The sequence below is a fragment of the Rhinoraja longicauda genome, chromosome 8, assembly GCF_053455715.1.
Source record: "Rhinoraja longicauda isolate Sanriku21f chromosome 8, sRhiLon1.1, whole genome shotgun sequence".
Classification (NCBI taxonomy): Eukaryota; Metazoa; Chordata; class Chondrichthyes; order Rajiformes; family Arhynchobatidae; genus Rhinoraja; species Rhinoraja longicauda.
Window position 1 is genome coordinate 38,670,135 of NC_135960.1, and position 27,657 is coordinate 38,697,791.

Sequence of the window (27,657 nt, forward strand, 5' to 3'; positions counted from 1 at the left end):
TTATCTCATTAATATTCCAGTTTAATTTTGAAGAGGTATTACAAAACATATTAAAGAAGTAGTCCCACCTCCTCCAACTTTGCCTCTTGCAAACTGTATACTGTATGGAACAGTTTACAGTTCTACAGTAAACTGCAGTTTGCTATAGTTGGCAAACGATAGCAAGTTTCTGCAGTAAAAACATTTTTTTACAGTAAATATGGTTTCCCCCCTCCTGATGTGGATAGAGCCCTCTCCTGTATCTTCTCTGCGTCCCACAGTTCTGCTCTCACTCCTCCTCCCCCCAGATGGTAGAGTTCCCCTGGTCCTCACCTTTCACCCCACCTGCCCCCACATCCATCACATCATTCTCTACCATTTCTGCATAATTCAACATAATCCCCCCCACTGGTCACATCTTCCCATCCCACCCATTTCTGCTGTCCAGAGAGAGCACTCTGCAGCTCCATGGTTTACTCATCCCTTCCCACCCAGCCTGCCCCCTCCCTAAGTACTTTCCCCTGCAATCGTAGGAGATGGAACACCCGTTCCTATATCTCCTCCTCGAATCCATCTGGGAATCCAACTTGTCCTTCTAGATGAGACAAAGGTTCATGGGCACTCTTCAGACCTTATCTACTGCATTTGGTGTTCCCAATTTGGCCTCTTTTACATCATCGAGAACAAGCATAGAATAGGTAACCATTTCGACGAACACTTGCTCTGTCCACCAAGGCCTGCTGGATCTCCAGGTTGCTGACCATTTTAACTACCCTTCCCCTTCCCATACTGACATTTCTATTCTTGGTCTCAGAGTGAGGCCATATGCAAACTGATGGGATCCCATCTCATATTCCACTTGGGTAGCTTACAACCCAATGGCAAGAATAATGAATTCTCCAATTTCAGGTAATAACTCCCTACAGCCTCTTTCTCTCCCATTCACAACCCTTCCACCCCTACCCTGGAGTGTTCCCTTTTCTCCCACCATCTCTCAGCAGCCACCCTGTTCCTTCTCCACCTTGGACACTCATCTCCCATCCCAGAGTCCTCTGTTTCCCCTGCATTCTGCCAGAAACCTGGATTGGCTTGCACCAACATATCCACTACATGTGCTCACGAGATATAGAAAATAGGTGCAGGAGTAGGCCATTCGGCCCTTCGAGCCTGCACCGCCATTCAATATGATCATGGCTGATCATCCAACTCAGTATCCCGTACCTGCCTTCTCTCCATACCCCCTGATCCCTTTAGCCACAAGGGCCACATCTAACTCCCTCCTAAATATAGCCAATGAACTGGCCTCATCTACCTTCTGTGGCAGAGAATTCCACAGATTCACCACTCTGTGTGAAAAAAAACGTTCTCATCTCGGTCCTAAAAGACTTCCCCCTTATCCTTAAACTGTGACCCCTTGTTCTGGACTTCCCCAACATCAGGAACAATCTTCCTGCATCTAGCCTGTCCAGCCCCTTAAGAATTTTGTAAGTTTCTATAAGATCCTAAGGATGAGGTCATAAGGAGTAGGAGTAGAATTAGGCCATTCGGCCCATCCCGGGCTACTCCACCATTCAATCATGGCTGATATATCTCTCCCTCCGAACCCCATTCTCCTGCCTTCTCCCCATACCCTCTAACACCTGTACTTATCAAGAATCTTGAAGTTAGTTTAGTTTCGTTTATTGTCACGTGTACTGAGTTACAATGAAGGTACAGTCCTCTAATGCTCTGAGCATCTTCCTGAACATCTCCCTGTGACTCCCTTTGCACATGCCTCGCAGTGCCTGGCTCTGAAGTAGTGCAGTGCAGTGCAGCACGTGAGGCGAAAGCTGATCCAGGTTTCTGGCTGGTTGCAGGGAAAGATGGGAGACGAATGCAAGAAGAAGTGGAGAAGGAGCAGGATGACTAGTGGGAGATGGTGGGAGAAACGAGAGTGCTCTAGGGTGGGGATGGGGAGGATAGGGGTTAGGAGAGAAAGAGAGAGTGAGTGTAGGGAGGGGGTCGCTATTTGAAGTTGGAGAATTCAATGTCATGCCATTACGTTGTCAGCTACCCAAGCGGAATGTGAGATGTGACCCCCAACCCACCATGTGGGTTTGCATGTGGCCTCACCCTGGCAAAGGAGGAGGTCCAGGATAGAAAGGTCGGTGTGGGGCGGTAAGGGAGCAGCTCCCATAGAACTGGCAGCTCGGGCAACCTGCCAGCTGGCGTATTCCGCTGGATATTGCAGCCCCTCCTCAACCAGCGCAGGGAGAATTAAAAGCGAGGCATTTTAATTCTGGACGAACTGCAATCGATGGGACCGAAGGAGTTTTTGTGGTCGATCTGTTGCTGTGAGTGTCTGGGTGTCATGACAGCTCCGTCAAAGCAGCCGCTGCTCAGGTACGGTCATGGTCAAGGTCAAGGTCAAGATCAGTCTGACCGGTAACAACACAATGAGAGAGAGAGAGACAGCACTCTCCTCGCACCTCGCCGCCAGGAAAACTAACCTACTCTCCCGGGCTATCCATTTAAATCTTCACATTGAAGGTGTAAATTTCTTTCCCACGTATTCAATCTTAATCTTCAAATTACATTTGATTATGAAAACGTCGGATTGATTCTAAAATCTGTTCGTGTGTTTATCGTAGTTTTTTCAAGTGAATATGCAGCTTTTTCTAAACTATTGATGAAAATTACAACGTGGCTTAACCCGATCGTTTTCTTGCAGTTCCGAACTTCATCCAATAGTTGTCCTGACCTCATCGATTCCCTCTGTCTCCCTCTCCCGATGCTTGTTTGTCCACGATTGATATGGGGTTATTATTGTCCTTTGTACCGAGATATAGTGAAAAGCTTTGTTTCCCTGCTATCCAGGCAAATCATGCCAGGCAGGAACAGCTCGGGTATGCGAAAAGAAAATAAACAGAGTGCAGAATATGGTGACAGCTACTGAGAAACTGCAAACTTTTTAAAAAAGTGTAAGGGTCTCACCAAGGTAGATTGGGAATTCTTTAGGCTCTCGACTTTAGATTAGTGACACAGCATGGAAGCAGGCTCTTTGCCCCCCCGTGTCCTGGCCGACCAGCGATCACATTACACTAGCTCTATCCGACAGGGACAATTTACAATTTTATTGAAGCCAATTAACCTACAAACCTGTATGTCTTTGGAGTATGGAGAAAACCGGAGCACTCGGAGAAAACCCACATGGTCACAGGGAGAATGTACAAACTCCTTATAGACGTATAAGAAAATAACTGCAGATGCTGGTACAAATCGAAGGTATTTATTCACAAAATGCTGGAGTAACTCAGCAGGTCAGGCAGCATCTCGGGAGAGAAGGAATGGGTGACGTTTCGGGTCGAGACCCTTCTTCAGTCTGAAGCAGGGTCTCGACCCGAAACGTCACCCATTCCTTCTCTCCCGAGATGCTGCCTGACCTGCTGAGTTACTCCAGCATTTTGTGAATAAACTCCTTATAGACGGCACCCATAGTCAGGATCAAACCTCTGGCGCTGTCAGGCAGCAACTCTACCGCTGTGCCACTATTCCGTCCACATTATTTGTTTTGCATAGGAGAGGTTAGTTCAAGAGTTTGATAAAAGTGGGAATGAAGTTGTAAATATTACCAAAAATTTGACCAAGTCCAAAAACATCAACAATATAGCCAAGAAACCACACCAATGTCTGTACTTCCTCCGAAGACAAGTGAAATTTGGCATGTCCCCAATGACTCGCAATTTGTACAGATGCACCACCGAACGCTTCCTATCTGGATTCAACACAGCTTGGTATGGCAACTGTGCTGCCATAGTCTGCAATAAGCTGCAGAGGGTCGTGTGGGTAGCCCAGTCCATAAAACAAACCATCCTTGCCTCCATTGACTCCATCTACAATGTTCACTGCCTCTTCCAATCTACCATGTTGTGGCCATTGCACCTTTTTATCTGCACTTTCTCTGTGGCTGTAACATGACACCTGTTCTCCCAGTGGCTAAACACTTTAATTCTCCTTCCCATTCCCTCACTGACATTTCTGTCCTCGGTCAAGAGTCAAGAGTGTTTTATTGTCATATGTACCAGATAGAACAATGAAATTCGTACTTGCTGCAGTACAACAGAATATGTAGACATAGTACACGAAACAATATGACAAATGAGAGGGAAAAAAAAGTTCATTATGTATATATACACATATTCACAAGTACACACACACACACACACACACACACGCATATATTATATATGTATACACATACACATAAAACAAACAATAGTAGTGCAATAATAATAATTATAATAATAGTCCATTGTAGTTCAGAGCTTATTTGAGGTTGCAGTGTTTAATAGCCTGATGGCTGTAGGGAAAAAGCTGGCCCTGAACCTGGATGTTACAGTTTTCAGGCTCCTGTACCTTCTTCCCGATGGCAGGGGTGGAATGAGTGTGTGGCCAGGATGGCATGGGTCTCTGATGATGCTGGCTGCCTTTTTGATGCAGCGACTCTGATAAATCCCTTCAATGGTGGGGAGGTCAGAGCCGATGATGGACTGGGCAGTGTTCACAACCTTTTGCAGTCTTTTCTACTCCTGGGCATTCAAGTTGCTGAACCAGGCCATGATGCAACCAGTCAATGTGCTCTCTACTGTACACCTGTAGAAGTTCAAGAGAATCCTCTCTGACATCCTCTCCTCCATTGTCAGATTGAGGCTAAGCACAAATTGGAGAAACAGTGTCGCTTGGGCAGCTTACAGCGCAGTGGTGTGAATATTGATTTTTATAACTTCAAGTAACCCCGGCATTCCTTCTCTCTCCATACCTCCCCCACCCAAGTCGAACCAGCTTCTCGTTTTCACCCAACAAACAGCTAACAATGGCCTGTTTCCTTTATCATTGTTACTTTTTTGCATATCTTTCATTCATTGTTCTTTATCTCTCTTTTCCCTTTCCCTTGACTAGTTTGAAGAAGGGTCTCGACCTGAAACATCACCCATTCCTTCTCTTCAGAGATGCTGTCTGTCCTGCTGAGTTACTCCATCTTTTAGTGTCTTACATGATATTTTACGCTCTGTTTATTTTCTCTTTTGAACTATCTATTACACTCATGTATAGTATGATCTGCCTGAATAGTATGGAAGACAAATGCCGCATTTATGCTCTCAGACTGAATCTGAATGTTAGTTGTATGTTAAAAGGCCCCGTGACATTTTTCAAAGATGAACCGAATAATTATTCTTGGTGGACTGGAAATATTTATTCGTCAACAATCTCACCAATATAGATAATTTGACTTTTGCAAGGCTTTACTGTGTACAAATTAACCCCCATATTTTCATCAAAACTAAAAGTACTTTATTGGTTGTAAATGATGCTGAGATATTCCAAGGCTCTGGGGATGTCACAGGAATTAGTCCTTCTTTCCTCATTATATTTGAATAATTATTATCATGACATTTTGGTTGCCTCGAAAGGCAGATGTTTGTCAGCTCCAATCCTGAATCATGGCTCTGTTAGACGATGGGGTGAACTTGCAGCAGCTGGAACAATATTAAACTGCTGTATCTGTGCAAGCTTCACTTTGGACTGTTGATCTTCTGTCCTGGTTTGTGGACTTGAGATCAAGAGCTCTCTCTGCAGAAAGGTCCCGAGGGACTGGGCACCATTTTTGAGGAAGGATGCTCTGGCCCTGGAGAGGGCCCAGAGGAGGTTTACAAGAATGATCCCAGGAATGAGTGAGCTAACATATGATGAGCGTTTGACAGCATTGGGCCTGTACTCGCTGGAGTTTAGAAGAATGAGGGGGGACCTAATTGAAACATACCAAATAGTGAAAGGCTTGGATAGAGTGGATGTGGAGAGGATGTTTCCACTGGTGGGAGAGTCTAGGCTAGACGTCATAGCCTCAGAATTAAAGGATGTTCCTTTAGGAAGGAGATGAGGAGGAATTTCTTTAGTCAGAGGGTGGTGAATCTGTGGAATTCTTTGCCACAGAAGGCTGTGGAGGCCATCAATTGACATTTTTAAGGCAGAGATATAGATTCTTGATTAGTGTGGGTGTCAGGGGTTATGGGGAGGATGCAGGAGAATGGTGTTAGGTGGGAAAGATAGATCAGCCATGATTGAATGGCGGAGTAGACTTAATGGGCTGAATGGCCTAATTCTGCTCCTATTCTACTCCTGCTCCTACGACCTAATGATACACCCTGTGTGTTTCCTATGGACTACTTCTGATTGCCAACAGCCTGGAATCTCAGCCTACAGCTCAATCGAAAGAGATCAATGACTGATTATTTTGTTTTGGGATGTGGACCCTTATTCTGCCTCATGACGTATGCCATTCCCTATTGATTTCAATTTGCGGCTCCATTTCCTAATCAACTGCATATCTTATTTGACGTCATATTCTTTGCCTTATGCATAATTTATCAAATAAACATAGATTGTCACATTTCCCAGCCCATTCAGCACCTAATTACAATCTATCCTGATTATACAATTTTTATCACATCTCATCCATTACCCTATCCCATTCCTCATTTAAGTGAGGAATGGGATGGGGTCGTTCTTGATGGTTCAATATTAGGAAATAATGACAGATAAGAATCAAGTGTAGACACAATGAGATGTGATAAAAATCCAACAGGTCAAACATCATCCACAAAGAGGAAAATCGAGTAAATGTTTCCAGTCAATAACCTTTCATTGGGTGTACCGATAATTCTGCACAGTGGGGGTATGTACTGCCTGAGAGGGTGGCAGAAGCAGATTCAACTTTACTCAAAAGGAAACAGGATAAATACTTTAAAGCCTGTCGGGGTAACAAGGGGAGAGGAGATATCTGCATAAAACTTTCAAATACTGAGTAGAAGAATGACAGGCTGAATAATCTGTTTCAGTACCTCTAATTCTCACCTTTGAAGGGTTAATTTGATTGTAATAACCAACATGGTTTCTGTACAGTGATATTGAAAGAGTAATTGCACTTCACAGTGGAATTAATTGGCTTGATCCATGTGCAATTAAGAACGAGAATTGTATAATCAATTGGGGATTATCTTTTAAGCCTCTTGTGCAAAAGAATGAGACAGAGTCTGATTGGAAGAACTAACCAATGTGAAAAACGGATATTTTAAGAACAAGTGCTCAGTCATATTTTTCCCTTGTTTATTCATTTTTGGGATCAGGATGTTGATGGAAAGATTGCGTTTATTGCCCATCCCTATTTGATTTTGAGAAGCTGATGATTAGCCACCATCTTGAAGTGCTGTAGTCCTTCTGGTGATCTTACTGTCACAGGGTTGTTCAGGAGAGGGGCATGCGGGCGGCTGTGTTCCCATATAACTGCCTCCCTGAGCCTTGGTGGATCAGATTACCAGTTCTATAGCCCCGGTGAATACGTGCGGCGTAATTGCAGTCTCTTAATGCACTTACTTTTATTACCCTGGGAAGTTAAAAATTGTGACACAAAATATATTTTATTTTGCTTAAAATAAGCTGTAAAAATCCAGTTGGCAGCTGACATGGATTAATATTCAGTTCCCACGCCCTAATCTAATTTTAAATAGTAAAAGAGAACCGGATTTGTTCTTAGAGGCCATCTAAGGGGTGGGATATTGGACGGAGATAAACTCACTGAATATAGGTCGTAACAAGTATGGTCAAAGAATGCAATCAGAAAATCTGTTGAAATATAGATTTAAGCAAATCTATGTTCAATAAGCCTAGTGAAGCCAAACTTCTCATATTTCCTTGCAACACAGGAATCAGCTATTTGGCCCTTCAAATCTCAGATCTCAGAGCAATCCCATTGTTCCCATTCTTTCACTTATTTCCTTGTAACTTATTCTTTCTTCCCCACTCCCCAATTCTGCCACAATGCTCCTATCACCTACACCAGGGATATTCTACAGTAAATAATTAATCTATCAACCATGTTATAACTCAACCTTTGCAAGCAGTCAACATCACTTTCAGTCCTATCATTGCTGAAAATCCCTAATTAAATTTAGCTTGCAAATAATACAAAACAACACAGACTATTTAAAATGTATTAAAATACCCGCTCACCTCTCAAGTCTCCTCAAGACAATAAGGCGGAAGGTTTCTTCTGACAAAGACAAGGGGAAAACATCATTTGCAATCACTGGAAGCAATTAATGATGAGTTCCTTAACTACCCTGAGCACCCTAAAATTTGAGCCTCACCTTATTATTAAGGTATTAGGGCCAAGCCAGCCAACATCTGTTCTCTAAAAATATACTAGGATTGTAGAAATAATACCCAGAGAATGGAATTAGTTCCATGGAGCATCATACAAACCAGTCTCCTCTCCATTGACTCCATCTACATTTCATGCTGCCTTGGCAAGGCTACCAGTATAAAGGACCAATCTTACCCTAGTCACTCCCTCTTCTCCCTCTCCCATCAGGCAAGATGTCCAGAATTTTTTTGAGAACATATACCTCCCATTCAGGGCAAATGATGAACAGGGTTGATTAATTAGCCAGAGTGCCTCTCATATAACAACCTGCCTTGTTGCTCCTCTGCCTTCTCCTACTTTGCCAAATGATGGTCCCCTGATATTGGAAGAGTCAAGCTCAGGTTTCAAGCTGCGCAGGATGCAACAGACACACTGATGTCCAATAGTCACCATTGTTCTCCAGTCAATGGAAGCATTGCTTGAGAAGCCAGATTGCTCTTCTGACCAGGCGGTTCTACTGTGGGGCAGATCTTGACCCTTACTGAAGCTAACACAATGGTAGACCCAAATAATTTGCTGTGGGCTTCACTTCTTCCTACATCCTACAGTAGCCCTGCTCTCTTCCTCTGCCTGCTGAGGCTTTAGAGGCAGATCTTTCCAGAATGAATACATCTTGGTGACGTTAAAGTACACCTTAAAATACAGAGCTCCCCACAGAACCATGCGCTCGAGCAGTCTAACTGCAACATAACCAATCAATCAGCAACAAGCCCAGAGGTTTTTGGAGGTAGTAGGTCCCTTTTAAGGACTGCAGGATCAGTGGAGGGTAGTTGCCACATGGGAGAAGTTCGTCATGTCAGCTCCTCACATATACCTAATCAACGGTTGAAATTAGCAATTGCAAAATTAAAAAGAGGATCAACTTTATCATGTGCCTCCTCTGCAGATTATTGATTTTCTTGTTTGACACTCACATTACCGCCTTATCGCTGGTAGACAACACGAATCACATGAAAGATGGGTAATTGTGATAATTGCAAAAATATTCAAGCTAAATCAGAACCTATTTATCATCCAAAATAGCGAATTCAGGGGTCCATTCTCTCAAAATTCACCTATAGCAGAATACAGGAGATGCCTCATGGGAATGGTAATTTGGTGTTGGTTATAGTCTATACAGCTATAGTCTAGGACGGTACAGTGGCGCAGCGGTAGCGTTGCTGCCTTACAGCACCAGAAACCCGGGTTGATCCCGACTATGGGTGCTGTCCGTGTAGAGGTTGTATGTTCTCCCAATGACCACGTGGGTTTTCTCAGGATGTTCTGGTTTCCTCCCACACTCCAAAGACGTACATGTCTGCAGGTTAATTGGCTTTGGTAAAAAATGGTAAATTGTCCCTAGTGTGTAGGATAGTGCTAGCATATGAGGTGATCGCTGGTAGGTGCGGACTCAGTGGGCCGAAGGACCTGTTTCCGTGTTGCATTTCTAAACTAAACTAAGCTAAAGGAAGCAAAAGTTTCCATGTAAATCCAAATCTTTCTTTTTAACAGTAATGCACTTTAATCAGTCCAAAGACGTACAGGTTTGTAGGTTAATTGGCTTCAGTAAAATGGTAAATAGTCTCTAGTGTGTAGGATAGTGTTAGCTGGTCGGCATGGACTTGGTGGGCCGAAGGTCCGGTTTCCACGCTGTATCTCCAAAGTCTAAAAGTCTAAAGTAAAGTAAATAGTTCCAATCATGCACATCCTTTCTGGCATCCCTCAAAATTTCCTTTACTTCAATCACTTAAACCTGATTCCAATTGGTTGCTGACTCAATCCCAGGAAGCAAGTTCTACAATCATAGGTCTTTATGAAGACATTGTAGCGACCATAGGGATTGGTCCTGAGAGTCGAACCCTCGGATTGGCCAGCAAGGTCACGTGGTGGTTTTGGCGCCCAAAACCAGTCAGTGGAAAGAGAACTTCGATGTGAATAGTTTGAGTTAATGGTCGTCTGCGATCTCGGTTGTTATCCTTTGTAATTGAATATTGCTACCGCAATAAACTTCTTTAACAAAGTACAAGCCTTCAGACTCGCCATATTGGTGACCCCGACATGATCTAGCCGATCACCTACCATGCAGGGACAAGACGCCCCTGACCCGGTTCCAACGCCCGGCGTACTGCAGCTAAACGCAGTCAGCGTTCATCTTCCTCCGTTTTGGGCGCATCAACCACACCTTTGGTTTGCGCATGCCGAAGCGCAGTTCCACCTGAGAAACATCTCGGTGGATGAGACGAAATATTATTACCTGGTCAGTGCCCTACCCCCTGAGACGTCCGTGCGGGTGATGAAGTTCATCACCTCCCCTCCGGCAGATGGCAAATACGAGGCGCTGAAGGTACTCGTGCTTCGAACCTTCGGATTCAGTAGGCATGATCGAGCCGAGAGGCTTATGCATCTACCAGATCTCGGATATCAGCTGCCGTCCGTCCTCATGGCCGAAATGTTGGCGCTGGCAGACGGGCACAAGGATTGCCTCATGTTCGAGCAGGCATTCCGGGAGCAACTTCCAGAAAACGTTAGGCTTATGCTCACGGATTGTTCTTTCAAGGACACCGTGGCATACGCGGAGAAAGCCGATGCGCTCATGGCGTCAAAATCGCGAAAGTACAGTTCCATCAACAGGGTCTCGGCACCATTAGGCAGCCCGCCGCGACACCAAGATGGCGCCGCGACTCCCGCCATTTCTCCAAAACCCCGCCAAAAGTATCCGCACAAGCGCGGCTGGTGTTATTATCATCTGAGATGGGGTGGAGAAGCCCGCAACTGCCGCTCACCTTGAACTTTCTCGGGAAATGCCTCAGCCGATCGTACATAGAGGCAGTTGCGATTGGCCAGAACCGACGCCTCTACGTCGTGGATCGATTCACAGACACAGAGTTCTTAGTCGATACAGGAGCCATAGTAAGCATCGTACCGCCGACCGACCTCGAAGCCCGATCGGGTAAGAGAGGGCCTACCCTCATCGCGGTCAACGGTAGCACCATCCGCACGTATGATACGCGGGCAATGTCTGGCTTTCGGTACCCGCACGTACGAATGGTCGTTTATCATCGCGGAAGTCGGTCAGGCGATCCTGGGCGCAGATTTTCTCTGGACCTTTTCGCTAGTGGCCGATGTCCGAGGTAAAGGCCTTCGATCCTCCGCTAGCAGCGATGAGCCCGCCGCTCCACCGGCCGCCACCCCACCCAGCCCGACTGTCCAGGCCGTTGTCGCGGCCTCCGACCCGTATGCTGCGGTCCTGGCCGAGTTTCCGGAGCTACTCATTCAGCGTTTTGACGCCCCTTCTGCAAAGCACGGCGTTGTCCATTATATTTCCACCGAGGGGCCCCCCGTTTTCGCTCGGGCCCGGAGATTGACGCCGGACAAATTAATGGTGGCGCGTGAAGAATTTCAGAAGATGGAACAAATGGGCATTGTCCGTCGTTCTGACAGCCCATGGGCCTCTCCGTTGCATATGGTCTCCAAAGCATCTGGGGGTGGAGACCATGTGGAGATTACTGGCGTCTTAACGCCGTCACCACTGCAGACCGCTACCCCATACCACACATCCAGGACTTCTCGTCTAGTCTGGAAAGTGCTATGGTGTTCTCCAAAATTGATTTGGGGCGGGGGTACCACCAGATTCCTGTGCATCCGGAAGAACTACCAAAGACTGCCACGATCACTCCGTTCGGGTTGTTCGAATGGTTGCGTATGCCTTTCGGGTTGAAAAACGCGGCGCAGGCTTTCCAGAGACTTATGCACCATGTTGGTCGGGAATTGTCTTTTGTTTTTATTTATTTGGATGATATCCTGGTCGCCAGTCGCTCGGAGCAAGAACATCTGGTCCATTTATGAACCGTGTTCCAGCGGCTTCAAGACCACGGGCTCATCATCCACCACTCAAAGTGTCAATTTGGTCTCTCCTCAATTGATTTCCTAGGTCACCGGATCACCTCGGCCGGTGCCACCCCTTTGCCGGACAAAGTGGAAGCGGTTCGTGCCTTTCCTCGGCCCACCACGGTGAAGGGGTTGCAGGAGTTCGTGGGCATGGTGAATTTCTACCACAGGTTCGTGCCGGCAGCAGCACGGATCATGCGTCCGCTCTTCCAGTGTCTCGCGGGCAAGCCTGTCAAGTTAGAGTGGTCCGCTGCGGCCGAGACGGCCTATGAGGCAGCTAAAGTGGCTCTGGCAGACGCCACCATGCTCGTCCACCCGAGCTCCTCCGCCCCCACGGCCCTGACGGTCGATGCGTCGGACGTGGCAGTGGGAGGGGTCTTGGAACAGCATGTTGGTGGCAGTTGGTAGCCCTTGCCGTTTTTCAGCCGACAGCTTAATCAGGCTGAGCTGAAGTATAGCGCCTTTGATTGGGAGCTTCTGGCTCTCTATTTAGCTGTCCGCCACTTTAGGTATTTTCTAGATGGCCGCCCGTTCGTGGCCTTTACTGATCACAAACCGCTGACTTTTGCTTTTTCAAAAGTGTCCGACCCATGGTCGGCCCGCCAGCAGCGGCACCTGACTTCCATCTCAGAGTTTACCACCAATGTCCGCCACGTCGCGGGTAAGTTTAATGCCGTTGCTGATGCCCTGTGCAGGCCAGCCGTTTCCCCAATTTCAGCGGTGGAATGCGAGGTAGATTTCCAGGAGCTTGCGGAGTCACAGCGCCTGGCAGACACTGCCTCAGCATACCAGTCCACCACTTCGGGGTTGAAGTTGGCCCAAGTGGCTTGCGGGCCTGCGGGTACAAAAGTCTGGTGTGATGTTTCCCTCCCCCACCCCAGGCTGGTGGTGCCAGCCGCCCTTCAGCGCCGGGTGTTTGATGCCATTCATGGGCTGGCGCACCAGTCCATTCGCTCCACCTCTGCCTTAGTAGCCGCTAGGTTTGTGTGGCATGGCCTGCGGAAGCAGGTAGCCGCTTGGGCCCGATCCTGTGTTCCCTGCCAGACCTCTAAAGTTCACCGGCATGTCCAACCTCCTGTGCAGGAATTTGTGGTTCCTGAGGTCTGTTTTTTCCACATTCATGTTGATTTAGTTGGGCCTTTACCTTCCTCTAGGGGCTACACTCACCTACTCACGGTGGTTGACAGATTTACCCGTTGGCCGGAGGCCTTCCCGTTGTCCGACACCTCCGCCGCCTCTTGTGCCCGGGCCCTGGCCCTGCATTGGGTGGCCCGTTTCGGTGTTCCGTCCGTCATTACCACCGACCGGGGGTCCCAGTTCACCTCTACTCTTTGGGCTACGCTTGCGGAGCTGTACGGTTCCCGATTGCAGCAGAGCACGGCATACCACCCACAGGCTAGTGGGTCGTGGAGAGGTTTCACCGACAACTTAAGTCTGCCCTCAGTGCGCGGCTGGACGGCCCTGATTGGGTGGATCAGCTGCCCTGGGTCCTTTTGGGCATCCGCACTGCTCCTAAGCAGGATCTCGGAACTTCGTCTGCGGAGCTGGTATATGGCTCGCCACTCAGAGTGCCCAGGGATTTCCTTCCAGAGTCCTCTGGTCAGCAGCCCTCGGTTCCGTCGGTTTTAGCATCACTCCGGGCGCGAGTGGGTTCCCTGGCTCCGGTTCCTACTTCACGTCACGGGTGTTCCATGGTGCATGAACCGCCTGCCTTGAAGGACTGTGAATTTGTGTTTCTGCGTAGAGATGCCCATCGTTCCCCATTGCAGAGGGTCTATGAAGGACCGTTCCGCGTGTTGCGTAAAGGAACGGTCACCTTCACCTTAAATGTTGGAGGCAGGAGTGAGCTCATCTCTGTGTCCAGGCTCAAACCTGCCCACTTGGATCAGGACCGTCCTGTCCTGGCCGGTCAACCCCCTCGACGGGGCCGTCCTCCTGCAATTCCCTCCGACCCGGGACCTCCTGCTCCTGTGGTTCCTGCAGCCCCTCTCCTTACTCGTTCTGGTCGCGAAATCCGGCTCCCTGCTAGATTCCGTACCTCGGGTTCTGGGGAACGTCATGTAGCGACCATAAGGATTGGTCCTGAGAGTCGAACCCTCGGATTGGCCAGCAAGGTCACGTGGTGGTTTTGGCGCCCAAAACCAGTCAGTGGGAAGAGAACTTCGATGTGAACAGTTTGAGTTAATGGTTGTCTGTAATCTCGGTTGTTATCCTTTGTAATTGAATATTGCTACCGCAATAAACTTCTTTAACAAAGTACAAGCCTTCAGACTCGCCATAACATACCTCTTTTAGTTTAATTTCGTTTAAAGATACAGTGTGGAAACAGGTCCTTCGGTCCACCGAGTTCCCGCCAACCAGCGATCCCTGCACACTAACACTATTCTACACACACTAGGAACAATTTATAATAGCCTGCAAGCCTGCACTTTGGAATGTGTGTGGAAACTGGAGCTCTTACTTTCAGTTTTAAATCTAATGCATTTCATTTTATAAAAAGGGCGCCTCCATTTGGTCCTGAAATTCTCCTGGTCCCATCCTTCTACTCTCCCTACTTAATAATTCCAAATCTACAAATCATTTAAGTTGGCCAACAACATTTTCCACTTAGCTCCTTATATATGTGTATCCCCATGCACTCTCCATAGTCTAAAACCATTCCTCATTTATAAGACTTAAATAACTCAATCTGATATCTTCTTTGATGCTGGGAGTAACAAATTCTTAATGGTTCAATTTATTTTGTGCAGAAACAGTTGCATCGCATTATCTTGACAATTTCATGAATTGTGATCTCCATCATCAAACTGAGCATTGTGAAGTTTTTTTTTTGTGATTAAAATCAGGTTAAATTAGGTCTGTAAATGCAGAATAGAGTATAGTTTGTTTTCTCAAAATCAATTTGTTGATGATTTTCCAGTACATACATCCCCAATGTGAATACTCCACAGCTAAAGTTGGACTAAGCTGAAGGATATCATTCAGACCCAAATCCTTTAGGCTTTACACACAGTGTATGCTGTTCTAGAAATTAAGTATCAACAGGGATCTGGGAGTTCCATGAATCTTTTTTAATACATTTAACAGGCTGTGTGGCCTTTGATAATCCTCTGTTCACAGTTAGAGAAGGACCAGAGGCGAGAATGTAAAATTACAACCACCATCTCTGGGCCATGGAGCCGGGGCAGGCTGTTTCAGGAAATGCAAGATGCGTTTTCACCTGGAGGATTGAAGGTTTTGGAACAATAAGAAACAACAATTTTAGCAAAAATAGAGAGCAATTGTGGCGAATTATTCAGGGGAATTTGGATGAGTGCCAGTGAGAGCAATGCAGGATAATATTCTGGAAAGAAGAATGGTCCAAATAGAAGGAAATACAGGGAGGGGGAAAATGAGAAAAGAAGTGGCAAAGTCACAATGGGAGGCCAAAGTATATTGGGGGGGAAATAACTATCACAATGGAGGTAGAAGTAACTGGGTCACACAGAAATGTGTACCCTAGTTACATTGGGGTAAAATTACTCGTCATGGTGGAGAGAAGGGTGATGATGCCACAATAAGGGAGCAATTAAGACAAAGGCAAAGTTAACTAGTTCTATTGGGGAGAGAGAAAAGGATTATTTGAATACAGGGAAAGTAGGTTTCAATTGGGGAATGCGGTCCACGGTAGCAGTAAACACATGTTGTGTTTAGTTCATTGGGTTACATGGGTTTTTACAGGGATCACTCTACTCCACAGCTAAAGTTGGACTAAGCTGAAGAAAATTTGTAGCCTGAGAAAAATTGACAAGGTATCACAGAAACAGCTCAAAAGAGCTGGGTTCACCAGTGGTAAATAGATGAAACACGTGCATATAATGATAGGTATTTGCAAAGTTCATGGCACAGAATTAGGCCATCCTGTCCGACTACCATGATCATCCATCCTTCTTGATCCCACAAAATATAATATCTCATAGCCATCGTCAAAGTGTATTTGCTAATTGTGCTAACAACTACTCAATACATTTATTAACATCCCTGTAAGTTATATTGGCTACATTAGCCCTAATGAGGTGACTGCAGAAACAAATTGCTTCATGCTGTGATTTGTTGCCAATTGCATTCAGAGTACTTTATCTTTTACCAACCAACCAGGGCTGTTGCAAAGGACATTCTTCCTCTGGTGGCTGACAAACAGGTACAAATGTAAGTGTAGCCATTGAAAGTTAATTTAATCCTACCTTAATTAAGTGTTGTGAGCTGATTGTACATTTGTGTGTTGAGCTAAGATTAATCAAACGATCAACGTTTTTAGTTCAGTAGAAGCAGTCATTCTGTAATTGATATCTGTAACAATGGCTGGTTGGTTAGTTTGAAAATATCTTTCATGCACACAACTATTCATCCTGGTATTTATTTCACGAAATGCTGGAGTAACTCAGCAAGCCAGGCAGCATCTCAGGAGAGAAGGAATGGGTGACGTTTCGGGTCGAGACCCTTCTTCAGACTGATGTCAGGTGGGCGGGATAAAGGGACATAATACTCCAGCATTTTGTGAAATAAATACCTTCGATTTGTACCAGCATCTGCAGTTATTTTCTTACACTATTCATCCTGGAGATGGTTCTCCACTAAAGAAACTCACTGTTGGTTACTCACTAATTAGCTGCAGGACTTCGAGATGTTTCATAACTTTCTGCAGTTCTGCATAATGACTGTTGAGATATAGAGCGCACAGCAACCATGGGCAGCAAACAGAAAATAGCCCGTTTTTAGTGTTAAAATATATATTGACCAGTATCGCATTTCCCCTCGGCTCTTCATCTAAGGTCTCACAGGATTTATTTTCAAAAATATTGTTTTCCCATAATAATTTGTACAGGAAATTCAATACACTCAGTGCACATCTTCCTTTACACTCATTGTACCATCAAATCAGTACATCATTATTTGCAATGCATCAACACCACTCATATTTGCTTTTAAACAATACATAAGTTCATAATTTCATAGGTAGGAAAGAAAACTGCAGATGCTGGTTTAAATCTTCAGACTGAAGAGGGGTCTCGACCCGAAACGTCACCCATTCCTTCTCTCCAGAAATGCTGCCTGACCCGCTAAGTTACTCCAGCATTTTGTGATACCTTCATAATTTCATAAGTCATAGGAGCAGAATTATGCCATTTGGCCCATTTACTCCACTCTGCCATTCAGTCATGGCTAATCTATCTTTCCCTCTCAACCCCATTGGCCTATGAAGTGTTTGAGAGGCTGTTACACAGAACACAACCTCTCAGTGTCCAGTGATGGCAGGAGCCTAGATTGTGGTCCTTCCCCCAAAGTCTTTGTGTTGGCTGCACCAAGCTTCAGTGCGTCCCTCAGCACAAATTCCTGCACTCTTGAATGTGCCAGTCAGCAAATTTCACTTATGAACATCTCCTTGCACTGCAAAACCAAACATAAACCTTATTGATAAAAAATATATACCACACATACAAAGCAGTGCAAGACTTTCTCAACATCCACAGTGTCGTTCAGTCTGCACATTTATAGTGTTATTGGTTCTACAGATTGTTGTGTTAGCATTGTGTGTGCCCAAAGCTCCATTGCCACTCAATGGTTCAATAGTTCTTTATCATCTCGTATGCACAGCACAGTGAAATTCTTTTGCACAATCCACAAATATGCAGTCACCATATTTAGGCGTCATTTACAAAGTCCTCCTTGACGATACAACCTCCAAATGGTTTTACCGTGGACCCAGCAATGTCCTATGGCAAAAAGGTCCGTAGTGTGTAGTCCTTCCACACAACCTTTGCACCCCCTGCACATAACGTCAGTGCATCCATCAGCATGGATTCCTGCAGCCTGGATGGTGTCAGTTGGCAGCATTCCTTTTTGACCATCTCATTGTACTGGAAGACAAACAAGTTTTGACAGACCAAAGAACACATTTCACCGACTTGATGATCTTCCTGAACTTCTTGATGTCTGTCTGTGTGTGTGTCCCTGGTAACAGCCCATAGATCAGAGAGTCCTTCACCACGCAAAACCATGACAAGGCCCTAGCATCCTTTTCCATATCTTTGCAAATCTACTGTGCGCAAAAAGGTAGGCGACCGCCTCATCCTCATTCCAACTGTCTCGAAGACATCATGCACTTGAGGGCGAGATGCTGACTGTATAGAAAGGATGTGACAGGGAGGGTCCTTCTCACTGCCAACCGAGAGGTCTTGTTGCATGGTGGTGGTGAGTTCTGGTGATGGGGCATTCCGCCAATTGTTCTGACTGTCTGTTCGGGGAACCATCCCACGGGATCCATCATGTTGTTTACCCACAAGGTTTGCAGGTCATTTTATGCTCACCACTGCTGATGGACTTGTAGTCAAAGGTGTTCTCCTGAAGAAATTTCCTTGAAGGACAGGTAGTGTGGCAAGGCACAGCTAAATGGAAGATTGCACTGACCAGACAGGTTTTAGGCCAGACCACCTTCAAGGCCAGGCAGGGCCTTGATTTAACATCTTATTTTATAGCCAACACCATAAGACGTCCTTTGAATTGCACGGGAGTGTCAACAGGATTTTTTACTCATGCAAATGGAATGGGATTTGAAACCTCAACCTTCTACTCCAAGGGCAAGAGCACGATAAGCTAAGCCTGACAGACACTGGCTAAACCATGCAAGTACATAATAAGCAAAGTAAATGGAAGGCAGATCATTTTCAATTCAGTTGAAGGGAATAGATACAAACTAATACTTTTGGATGTCTCAAAGACGCAAGGCAAGAGAGACAATTTGCATTGTGATCTAGCGGTGCACTAAAGAAAATCTATTGTTTTTGCCCTCCTATGATGCTCAGGCACTTTTTATTTTAAAACAGTTGCAGCAAAACATTCATGGCATACCGTGCATTGGAAAGCCCCAGGGACTTTGAGAGGAATTTGTGGAGCTCCCCTTGTGATTCGTCTCACACTCAAGCAGATGACGATCGTGAGCTGTTGAATCTGCTGTACAAGCGAGAGGAAGCAGATCGAGGTTCAGAGGTATGTGAGCTTGCGTTACCTGGGAACAGAAACAAATGAAGGAATGAGCACAAACTTATCTATTGTTAATTTATTGAAGGATGAAAGTGTTCCAGGCTCAGAGCCATCTAAAGACAATGAAAGCAAGCAATCCTGTTCACCCGTCAGATAAATGACCATAAAAATATAAAGGGCCAAAGCTGGAAATGCTGAGCTGGTCAGGCAGCGTCCGTTAATGTTTCGGACTTTGTATCCAACCTGGAAAAAATTAGATACTCATCCTGCTTTTAACAAGTAAAAAGGCAGGAGAGGAACACAGGGAATCGGTTGAAAGGAAGGGGAGGATACATTTTAAAGTGATTGGGTGCGAGAAAAGTGATCACATATAAAGAGACACTGAAAAGAGTCGAGATGAGGAATACATGGAAGTGACAGGATTCTTGCTGAAAATCTCATAGCAGTGATTTAAATCTGAAATTGTTGCAAGTGTTTTAATGTTAGGACCCTTTGCAGAGGGTAGAGAGAACATAAAAGTGAAGATGGAATAACGTACACCATCACAGGAAGATGCCATGAAAAGAGGGAATTTGGGGGGATTTTAGAAATGGAACCAAAATAGTTATAGGGGGATTAGTTCCTCTGAGGTGGGAAAGTACATATTTATGAAAGATGCTTTCATCAAATAATTCTTACCCTTCTTTCACTAGTAGACACCAACAAACTCCATATGTTGAAGGAAAGAAGAGCATTTACATATCATCTCTCCACTCTTCAGTAACGTCCATAATGTCTAATGGATAACCATTGTGCAACCACTTTGCACACAGAAAACAGCAGGGGAATATTGGTTTATTGAGTGAATTTGGGAGAGAAAGAAATATTATCCAATACACTTGGTAGAACTTTGCTGCTGTTCTTTGAAACAGTATCACCGAATGCCTTTCCTACCCACTTGAGAATGTGCTAGACTTTGGCTGAGGTTTTCACCTGAATGTCAGAGAGAGCAACACTCCATTACTATTGCAATGAATTTATGTGCTCGGCTCTGCAGTGGAGATTGAGCTGCTGGGTAAGAGCAGTAAGATGGATACCTGCAATGGGGTAGGAAAAACTCAACTTGTTCAAAGCCATTGGTCGTAAGAAGTGGGGGGGGGGGGGGGGGGTTGGTGGGGGGGGGGGGGGGGAGGCTTGAAGCATTCTGATTTTCAGGTAGTTGAAGGTGGCCAGCAATCAGACGATTGAACGATTTCTTTTCAGTGGTGAGAAAAGGGAAAGAAAATGGGGTTGAGAGGGAAAGATAGATCAGCCATGATTGAATGGCGGAGTAGAATTGATGGACCAAATGACCTAACCCTGCTCCTATCACTTATGAACTTATGAACAATAGGCAAAACTAGACAGAATAATTTTCTTCCATTAGGAACTCTTAATTTTCTTTGTTAGAAAAATCATAAGTAGAATGAACATGAAATAACCACACCCATCAATGCGCAGCACTAGTGGGCTATTTTTGGCCAAACCATTTCACTCTGTTACAGGATGTTTCTATTTTATAGGCTGACGTCAGTGATTATTTCCCATCGAAGAAATTTTCACTGCCTCTTGCATGAACAATTGCCTGCTGGCATCGCCCTGAACAACTCTACCTCAGTATCTCCCCCGAACATAATGAAAAATGGTCACAGATTCAATGGAAGTAATGAGGGACTACGTGCTTGCCTCCAGACAAACAAACTAATTTCACCATTCTACATGGGATTTACGAGCCCAGAAATTACAACATTTGGAAGTTTGTTGGAGGGGCAAATTGACGCAAGATATAAAATTATGGAAGGCATAGGCAAAGTAGACCGTAAGTCTTTTCCGCATGGTGGAATTGTCAAATAAGATGAGAGGGAGATAGTTAAAAGGAGATTTACAAGGCCAAGTATTTTGCACGGCGAGTGGTAGGTGTCTGGAGGAAGTAGTAGAAGCAGATAGGATAGTAATGTTTAAGAGGGATGTAGCCAGACACACAAAGAGGCAGGGAATAGAGAAATATAGACCACATGCAAGCAAATGAGCACTTTAAATTGGCAGCATGGTCAACAAAGACAGTGTGGGTCAAAGGGCCTATTCCTGTGCTGCACCACTCTTTGTTCTATGTTCTTACAGCTCACAGCTTCTTGAAAACTCTAACAATCCACAACAAATCTGTGGGTTTTACATTATAGATCCAATGTGGTGTGTGTTGCCTTGCCATCTCCAAAGTGGTTTGCAAAATTAAAAGCAAAACAATTTGCACCTTGCACAACTTCCAAGTGTATTTACAAGCAAAGATGCACCTATTGGCCATTTAGAACGGAGATGAGGAAGAACTTTTTCAGTCAGAGAGTGGTGAAGGTGTGGAATTCTCTGCCTCAGAAGGCAGTGGAGGCCAGTTCGATGGATGCTTTCAAGAGAGAGCTGGATAGAGCTCTTAAGGATAGCGGAGTGAGGGGGTATGGGGAGAAGGCAGGAACGGGGTACTGATTGAGAGTGATCAGCCATGATCGCATTGAATGGCGGTGCTGGCTCGAAGGGCTGAATGGCCTACTCCTGCACCTATTGTCTATTGTCTATTGTCTATTGATATATACAGCTACCAGTTTAATCACAGCAAGGTCCCACAGCGAGGTCCCATAGGGCGGCACGGTGGCAAAGTGGTTGAGTTCCTGCCTTCCAGTACTAGAGACCCAATTTCGATCCTGATTACGGGTGCTCTGTACGGAAGTTGTACGTACTCCCTGTGACCACATGGGTTTTCTCCCGGTGACAGAAAAATACATAAAGTGTTGGAGTACCTGATGGAGTCAGGCAGCATCTCTGGAGAAGATGGATAAGCAACATTTTAAGTTGGGGCCCTTCTTCAGACTGGTTGTGTTGGGGGTTGGGAGGGACAGTCTTGCAAGTTACAGGTTATTACAGGTGGGGGTGGGGGGGGGGGGGTTAAGCAGATGGTTAGTCAAAGGCCAGAGATGAAAGGAGACAAAAAGTGTGAGATAAGGAGATCAGGAAAGGAATTTGAAGCCAGGGGAAAGAATATAGGTGTAAAGAGACAGGGCGAAATGGAAAGAAAGATATGGATGCACATCCAGAAGGGACAGGGAAGGGGGGGGGGGGGGGGGGGTAGGGAAGGAGATGAAATGATGGGTGTTTGTAGGCTAGTGACCTAAAATTGGAGAATTCAATGTTCATGCCATTGGGTTGTAAGCTACCCAAGCAGAATACGAGGTGCAGTTCCTTCAGTTTGTATGTGGCCTCACTCTGGCAATAGAGGAGACACAGGACAGAAAGTCAGTATGGAAATGGGAAGGGGACTTAAAATGGTCAGCAACCGGGAGATCCAGAATGCCTTGGTGGAACTATATGGTGAAATGGTCACCTAGTCTACAGTTAATTGATTGATTGAAAGATACAGCATAGAAACAGGCCCTTCGGCCCACCGAGTCCATGCCTACCACTGATCACCCATTCACACTTGTTCTTGTTATCCCACTTTTGCATGGTGATACGTTGTATCATGTTCATTCTTGATATTATTCCCTTTATTCTCTCTGTTGAAGGTGAATCATTGGCTTAGACAATGTCCTTTGTCTCTTGAACAGGAATGGCAGAAACTTAACTATGACATACACACTCTGCGACAGACTCGAAGACAACTGGAGAACCGCTGGAAACGGATCTTAGAAGAGTTAGGTATGGCTCTTGTTGCCGAGCATAGATGGAGAGGGATTGCAGCAAATTACAAGAGGTCATCAGTAAAACTACAAATGTCCAATCTTCATTCACTGCCCTAACCAACAAAGGCAAGCCTACCATACACCTTCTTTGCCATTCTATGCTTGTGTTGCTGCTTTCAGGGACATACAGATACAGCCCCAGATCCCTTTGTACACCAGTGGTGTTAAGGGTTAAGCAATTAACTGTTTTTCCTTACCCCTTACATTCGACCATCCAAGTTGCAAAACCTTGCAACACTTGCTCAGATTAAATTCCACCTAATATTTCTCCACCCATTCCTGGAGCTGATCTATACCCCACTGCATAGTTTGACAACTTTCCTCACTGTCTGCAACTCTATCAATTCTGGTTTTGTCTGCAAAGTCATTAACCAAGCCATCTACATTTATGTCCAAGTCATTCATATAAATCACAAGCAACAGAGATCCAAGCACAGTTCTCTGCAAAACTCCACTGGTCACAGACCTCCAGGTAGAATAAGATCCTTCCACTAAAACCCTCTGAGTACTATAAGTAAGCCAAATCTGAATGACTTAAATCATCACAGACCCCATGCATCTTAATCTTCTGGATCAACCTATCGTGAGGGACTTTATCAAATGTCCTACTAAAATCCACGTCGGCAACATCCACTGCCCTATCTTCATCGATCACCTTCATCACTTCCTCAAAAAACTCAATCAAGGTCATTGGACATGACCTGACCCTAATAGGTATAAAGGCATAGACTATTTCTAAATGGGGAGAGGATTTGGAAATCGGAGGTGCAAAGGGACTGTGAAGAGCTGGTACAGGATTAATTTGCAAGTTGAATCAGTCGTAAGAAAGGCAAATGTAATGTTAGCATCTATTTTGAGAGGACTGGAATGTAAAAACAGGTATGTAATGCTGAGGCTTTATAAGGCACTGGTCAGATCACATTTGGAATATTGTGAGCAGCTTTGGGCTCCATATCTGAGGGGAGATGTGCTGGCATTGGAGAGGGTCCAGAGGTGGTTTACGAAAATTATCCCAGGGATGATTGGGTTAATGTATGATGAGGGTTTGATGGCTCTGAGCCGGTATTCACTGGAGTTTAGAAGGATGAGGTGGAACGTCATTGAAACTTGCTGAATATTGAAAAACCTGGATAGAGTGGATGTGGAAAGGATATTTCCACGAGTGGGGGAGTCTAGGACCAGAGGGCACAGCCTCGGAATAAAAGGACGTATCTTTCGAAAGGGAATGACGAGGAGTTTCTTTAACTAAAGAGGGTGATGAATTTGTGGAAGTCTTTGCCACAGATGGCTGTGAATGCCATCTTTGGGTATTTTTCAAGTGGAGATGAACTAGTTCTTGATTAGTAAGTGTGTCAAAGGTTAAGGGCAGAAGGCAGGAGAATGGGGTTGAGAGGGAAAGATAGACCACCCATGATTGAATGGCAGAGTGGACTCAATGGGTCGAATGGCCTAAATCTGATCCTCCGACTTATGAATATAAATTTATGACTGTCCTTAATTAACCCATTCTCTTCCAAATGCAAGTACATCCTATTTCAAAGAATCTTCTCCAATAGTTTCTCTACCATTGACATGAGGTCCACTAGCCTATAATTTCCTGGATTATCTCTACTTTCCTTTCTAAATAAAGCAACACGTTGGCTACTCTCCATTCCTTCACCACCTCACCTGTGGCTAGAAAAAGGTTAAAGATCTTTGTCAATACCCATGCAATCACCTCTCTTAAATTAATCCAGACAATTTTAAAACTAAAGTCCCACTAATGATAAGCATAAAACTACTGGTTTGTCATGAAAACCCATCTTGTTCACCAATGTTCTTCAGGAAGGAAATCTGCCAACTTTATCCAGTCTAACCTACATGTGATTTCAGACATGAATGTGGTTGACCATTAGCTGTCAGGAACATTTAAGTTTCGACAATAAATGCAGAGATATCCATGCATTTGAGGTGAATGGTAATGATAGAACTGGGGAATAGATCATCACAAAAGAAGGAAGAAGGGGTTTTGCTTTAGCCAAGTTAGAGAGGAATTTGAGTGGTTTTTGTGCATATATACACCCAGGTGTCTATGTTCCTATACACTAAATGTTATATTTTGTAGCTTCTTCCTTCTCCTAAAATAAATTGATATTTTGTGTTGAATCACTATTCGACTATTCTGTCTACATCGTCTTAAGTCTATCATTATCCTCCTCACTATTCAGAGTTCATTTGTGTTTAATCGCATCTAAAGATTTTGAAATGGTTGCCAAGTCATCTCCTAGTATTAAGAAGATCAGCAGTCCTATTATTAACCATGGGAAATGTGACCATGATGTGGGTCTTTGATGATATTCACAGCTTATTTGAAGTAACGCCTTAGATCCCTTTGAAGGTGGGGTGTTCAGTACTTGTGATAGACCGGGGCAATATACACACACACACATCCAAGATCTCGCCCGCAGCCACTTTTTCAACCCCATCCTTCACTTCCCTATCTATCCTCAATCCCCTCACTCAGTCTTCCTACCTCCCCAGCAACTACCTTATTCAGTCTTGTATCCCCCCCCCCCCCCCCTCCCTCTCTCAGCACATTCTCCCTGTCCTCTACTTGATCCACTGCCCTCCAGAAACTTGCCAGTTGCCAGCTGATCACACTGGCCCAGGGGAAGTTTGTCCCCTGCCACTCCTCTGTCCTCTGGTAGGAGACCTGGTAGAATCTCAAACTCTCTCAGCCCAAATTCCCAAGGGTAGGAGCGGTGAATTCAATATATAATAACTGATATTGATAGATACCTGTTGAGTAAAAAGGAACTAATGATATTGAACTAATGAGAATGTTAAAGTGCATTGTTCGAGAACTGCCAGATTTAACTGAGTGACAGAACAGAGTGGAAGGGCAGGGATTTCCTCTTGGCCTTCATTTTAATTCATTCTTTCTTCAGGTTTTCAGAATGAAGCCAGCACCTTGCTGGCAGTGACAAAATCAAGCATAATCCATTCCCAGAACCTGAACCCAGCTCAGGAGATGCTTCAGCGACTGACCAAGGAGACCAGCATCTTCCTGAATGAATGCCAGGTGCCAGAGAGATACCTCTTTGTACTGGTGAGTGCTTCTCATTATAAAAAAGGGAACTGAAGAAGTCCTCAAAACTTTGCTTTAAAATGTGCAACAGGAAAGCTCTATCATTAAATACCGTGCCAAATAAAAGCCAAATTCCTTCCCCATTTTCTACCTTATTTAGAAATGCCACTCACTGATAGGAAAACGAGGTCGACCTTGGAAAATACTAAGAATGGCCTAATTCTGCTCCAATCACTTATGAATTTATGAATTTAGGTTTTCCGTGACGGGCTGAGAGAAGCAGCAGCCAGAAGCAGCGAGAGCGAGTATTGACTGGAAGTAGGCGAGTCAGAGGGAAAGAAGATTTAAAAAGAGCGTCAAAGGCCCAGGTTCGAGTAATTGACAAATTAGCCCTAAAGTAGTTGATTAGGTTTGTTCATCCCTACGTGATGATACAATGTCCTAGCACAGGCACATGTGAAGTATCAGTTACATTGGTGTTACTTTGTAGAATAGCAAGGAAGCTTTGCCATTTTCTGTGTTCCTGGGTAATATAAATACACCATTCAGCCAAAACATTATGACCACTGACAGGCGAAGTGAATAACATTGTGAACATTATCTTGTTACAATGGCACCTGTCAAGGAGTGGGATATATTGGATGCAAGAGAAATGGGCAGGAGTAAAGACCTGAGCGACTTTGACAAGGGCCAAATTGTTATGGCCAGACAACTGGGTCAGAGCATCTCTGAAATGGCAAGGCTTGTGGGGTGCTCCCGGTCAGCAGTGGTGAGTACCTACCGACAGTGGTCCGAGGAGGGACAAACCACAAACCGGCGACAGGGTTTGGGGCACCCAAGGCTCATTGATGCGCGAGGGCAACGAAGGCTACCGCGTCTGGTCCAAACCGACAGAAGGTCTACTGTGGCACAAGTCACAGAAAATGTTAATGGTGGTCACGGGAGGAACGTGTCACAATACACAGTGCATCGCACCCTGCTGCGTATGGGGCTGCACAGGGAGGACCAACAGCACATTGGGTCATAATGTTTTGGCTCATCAGGTCATAATGTTTTGGCTGATCAGTGTATATACATTCAAATACCTCATTACTCTTTCCTGGACCTTCTTGTGTGAAAATTGACTACTATAGTTCCAACATTGCAACAGAAAGGAAATGGATTGTGTAGTATTTGCATGTAATGCTTTATAGCAGGTTTCACCACCATGACTCACGTGTCCTCATGTACCTCTGCACTCTGAGTATGATGAATACCAACTCTTTATCAACCAATGATACCTGTATTTTAATGAACTGAATTGCTATCCATAGGACCGGTTGCTTGTACTCGATGCTGCCGAAGATTTCCTTTGGAAGGCAAGCCAGAGATATCCCAGAAATGATGAATAGACGTCCGTACCAGGAATGCTGAAGCCTGTATGTGGAACTCAGCCGTCCAACATTCCAGGAATGTGGCCACTCTGTTCAAGTACCACAACTACCACAGCTCATCATGTTGCCACTTACCGCCTCCAGCCCAGGGCCCTGACCAGACAAGTGTGACACCTTTAGCTACCCAAAGATTATAATGTGAGAATCTTTCTCACATTTAAGGAACCAACTACCAGCTAGCTACAGGGCTTTCCCTCGACCTTTAGGTGAATCACACTGGTTCTCACTGATATCCCCTCTGCCCCCTCAGGTAATACACATGGAAATCAGATGGAGGTTGAGGACATAGAGTAATTCAGCACAAAA

At 45.1% G+C, this 27,657-nt stretch overlaps 1 protein-coding gene across 1 annotated transcript; it reads left to right on the forward strand.

Annotated features, from left to right (window-relative positions):
* The first annotated feature begins 2,292 nt into the window (after positions 1 to 2,292).
* LOC144596257 (melanoregulin-like) lies at positions 2,293 to 27,657 on the forward strand. Its single transcript, XM_078404475.1, has 5 exons — positions 2,293 to 2,361; positions 18,949 to 19,111; positions 22,717 to 22,807; positions 25,779 to 25,939; positions 27,232 to 27,657. The coding sequence occupies exons 1-5, from the start codon at positions 2,330 to 2,332 to the stop codon at positions 27,307 to 27,309; spliced, it is 525 nt and encodes a 174-aa protein (XP_078260601.1). The 5' UTR covers positions 2,293 to 2,329; the 3' UTR covers positions 27,310 to 27,657.

What these genes read in the sequence shown, in the direction of transcription:
- LOC144596257 (XM_078404475.1), top strand. Translation starts at nt 2,330, where the DNA reads ATGACAGCTCCGTCAAAGCAGCCGCTGCTCAG. An exon ending in AAGCAGATCGAGGTTCAGAG is followed by an intron (nt 19,112 to 22,716) that starts GTATGTGAGCTT and finishes TCTCTTGAACAG; the next exon opens with GAATGGCAGAAACTTAACTA. An exon ending in ACGGATCTTAGAAGAGTTAG is followed by an intron (nt 22,808 to 25,778) that starts GTATGGCTCTTG and finishes TTCTTTCTTCAG; the next exon opens with GTTTTCAGAATGAAGCCAGC.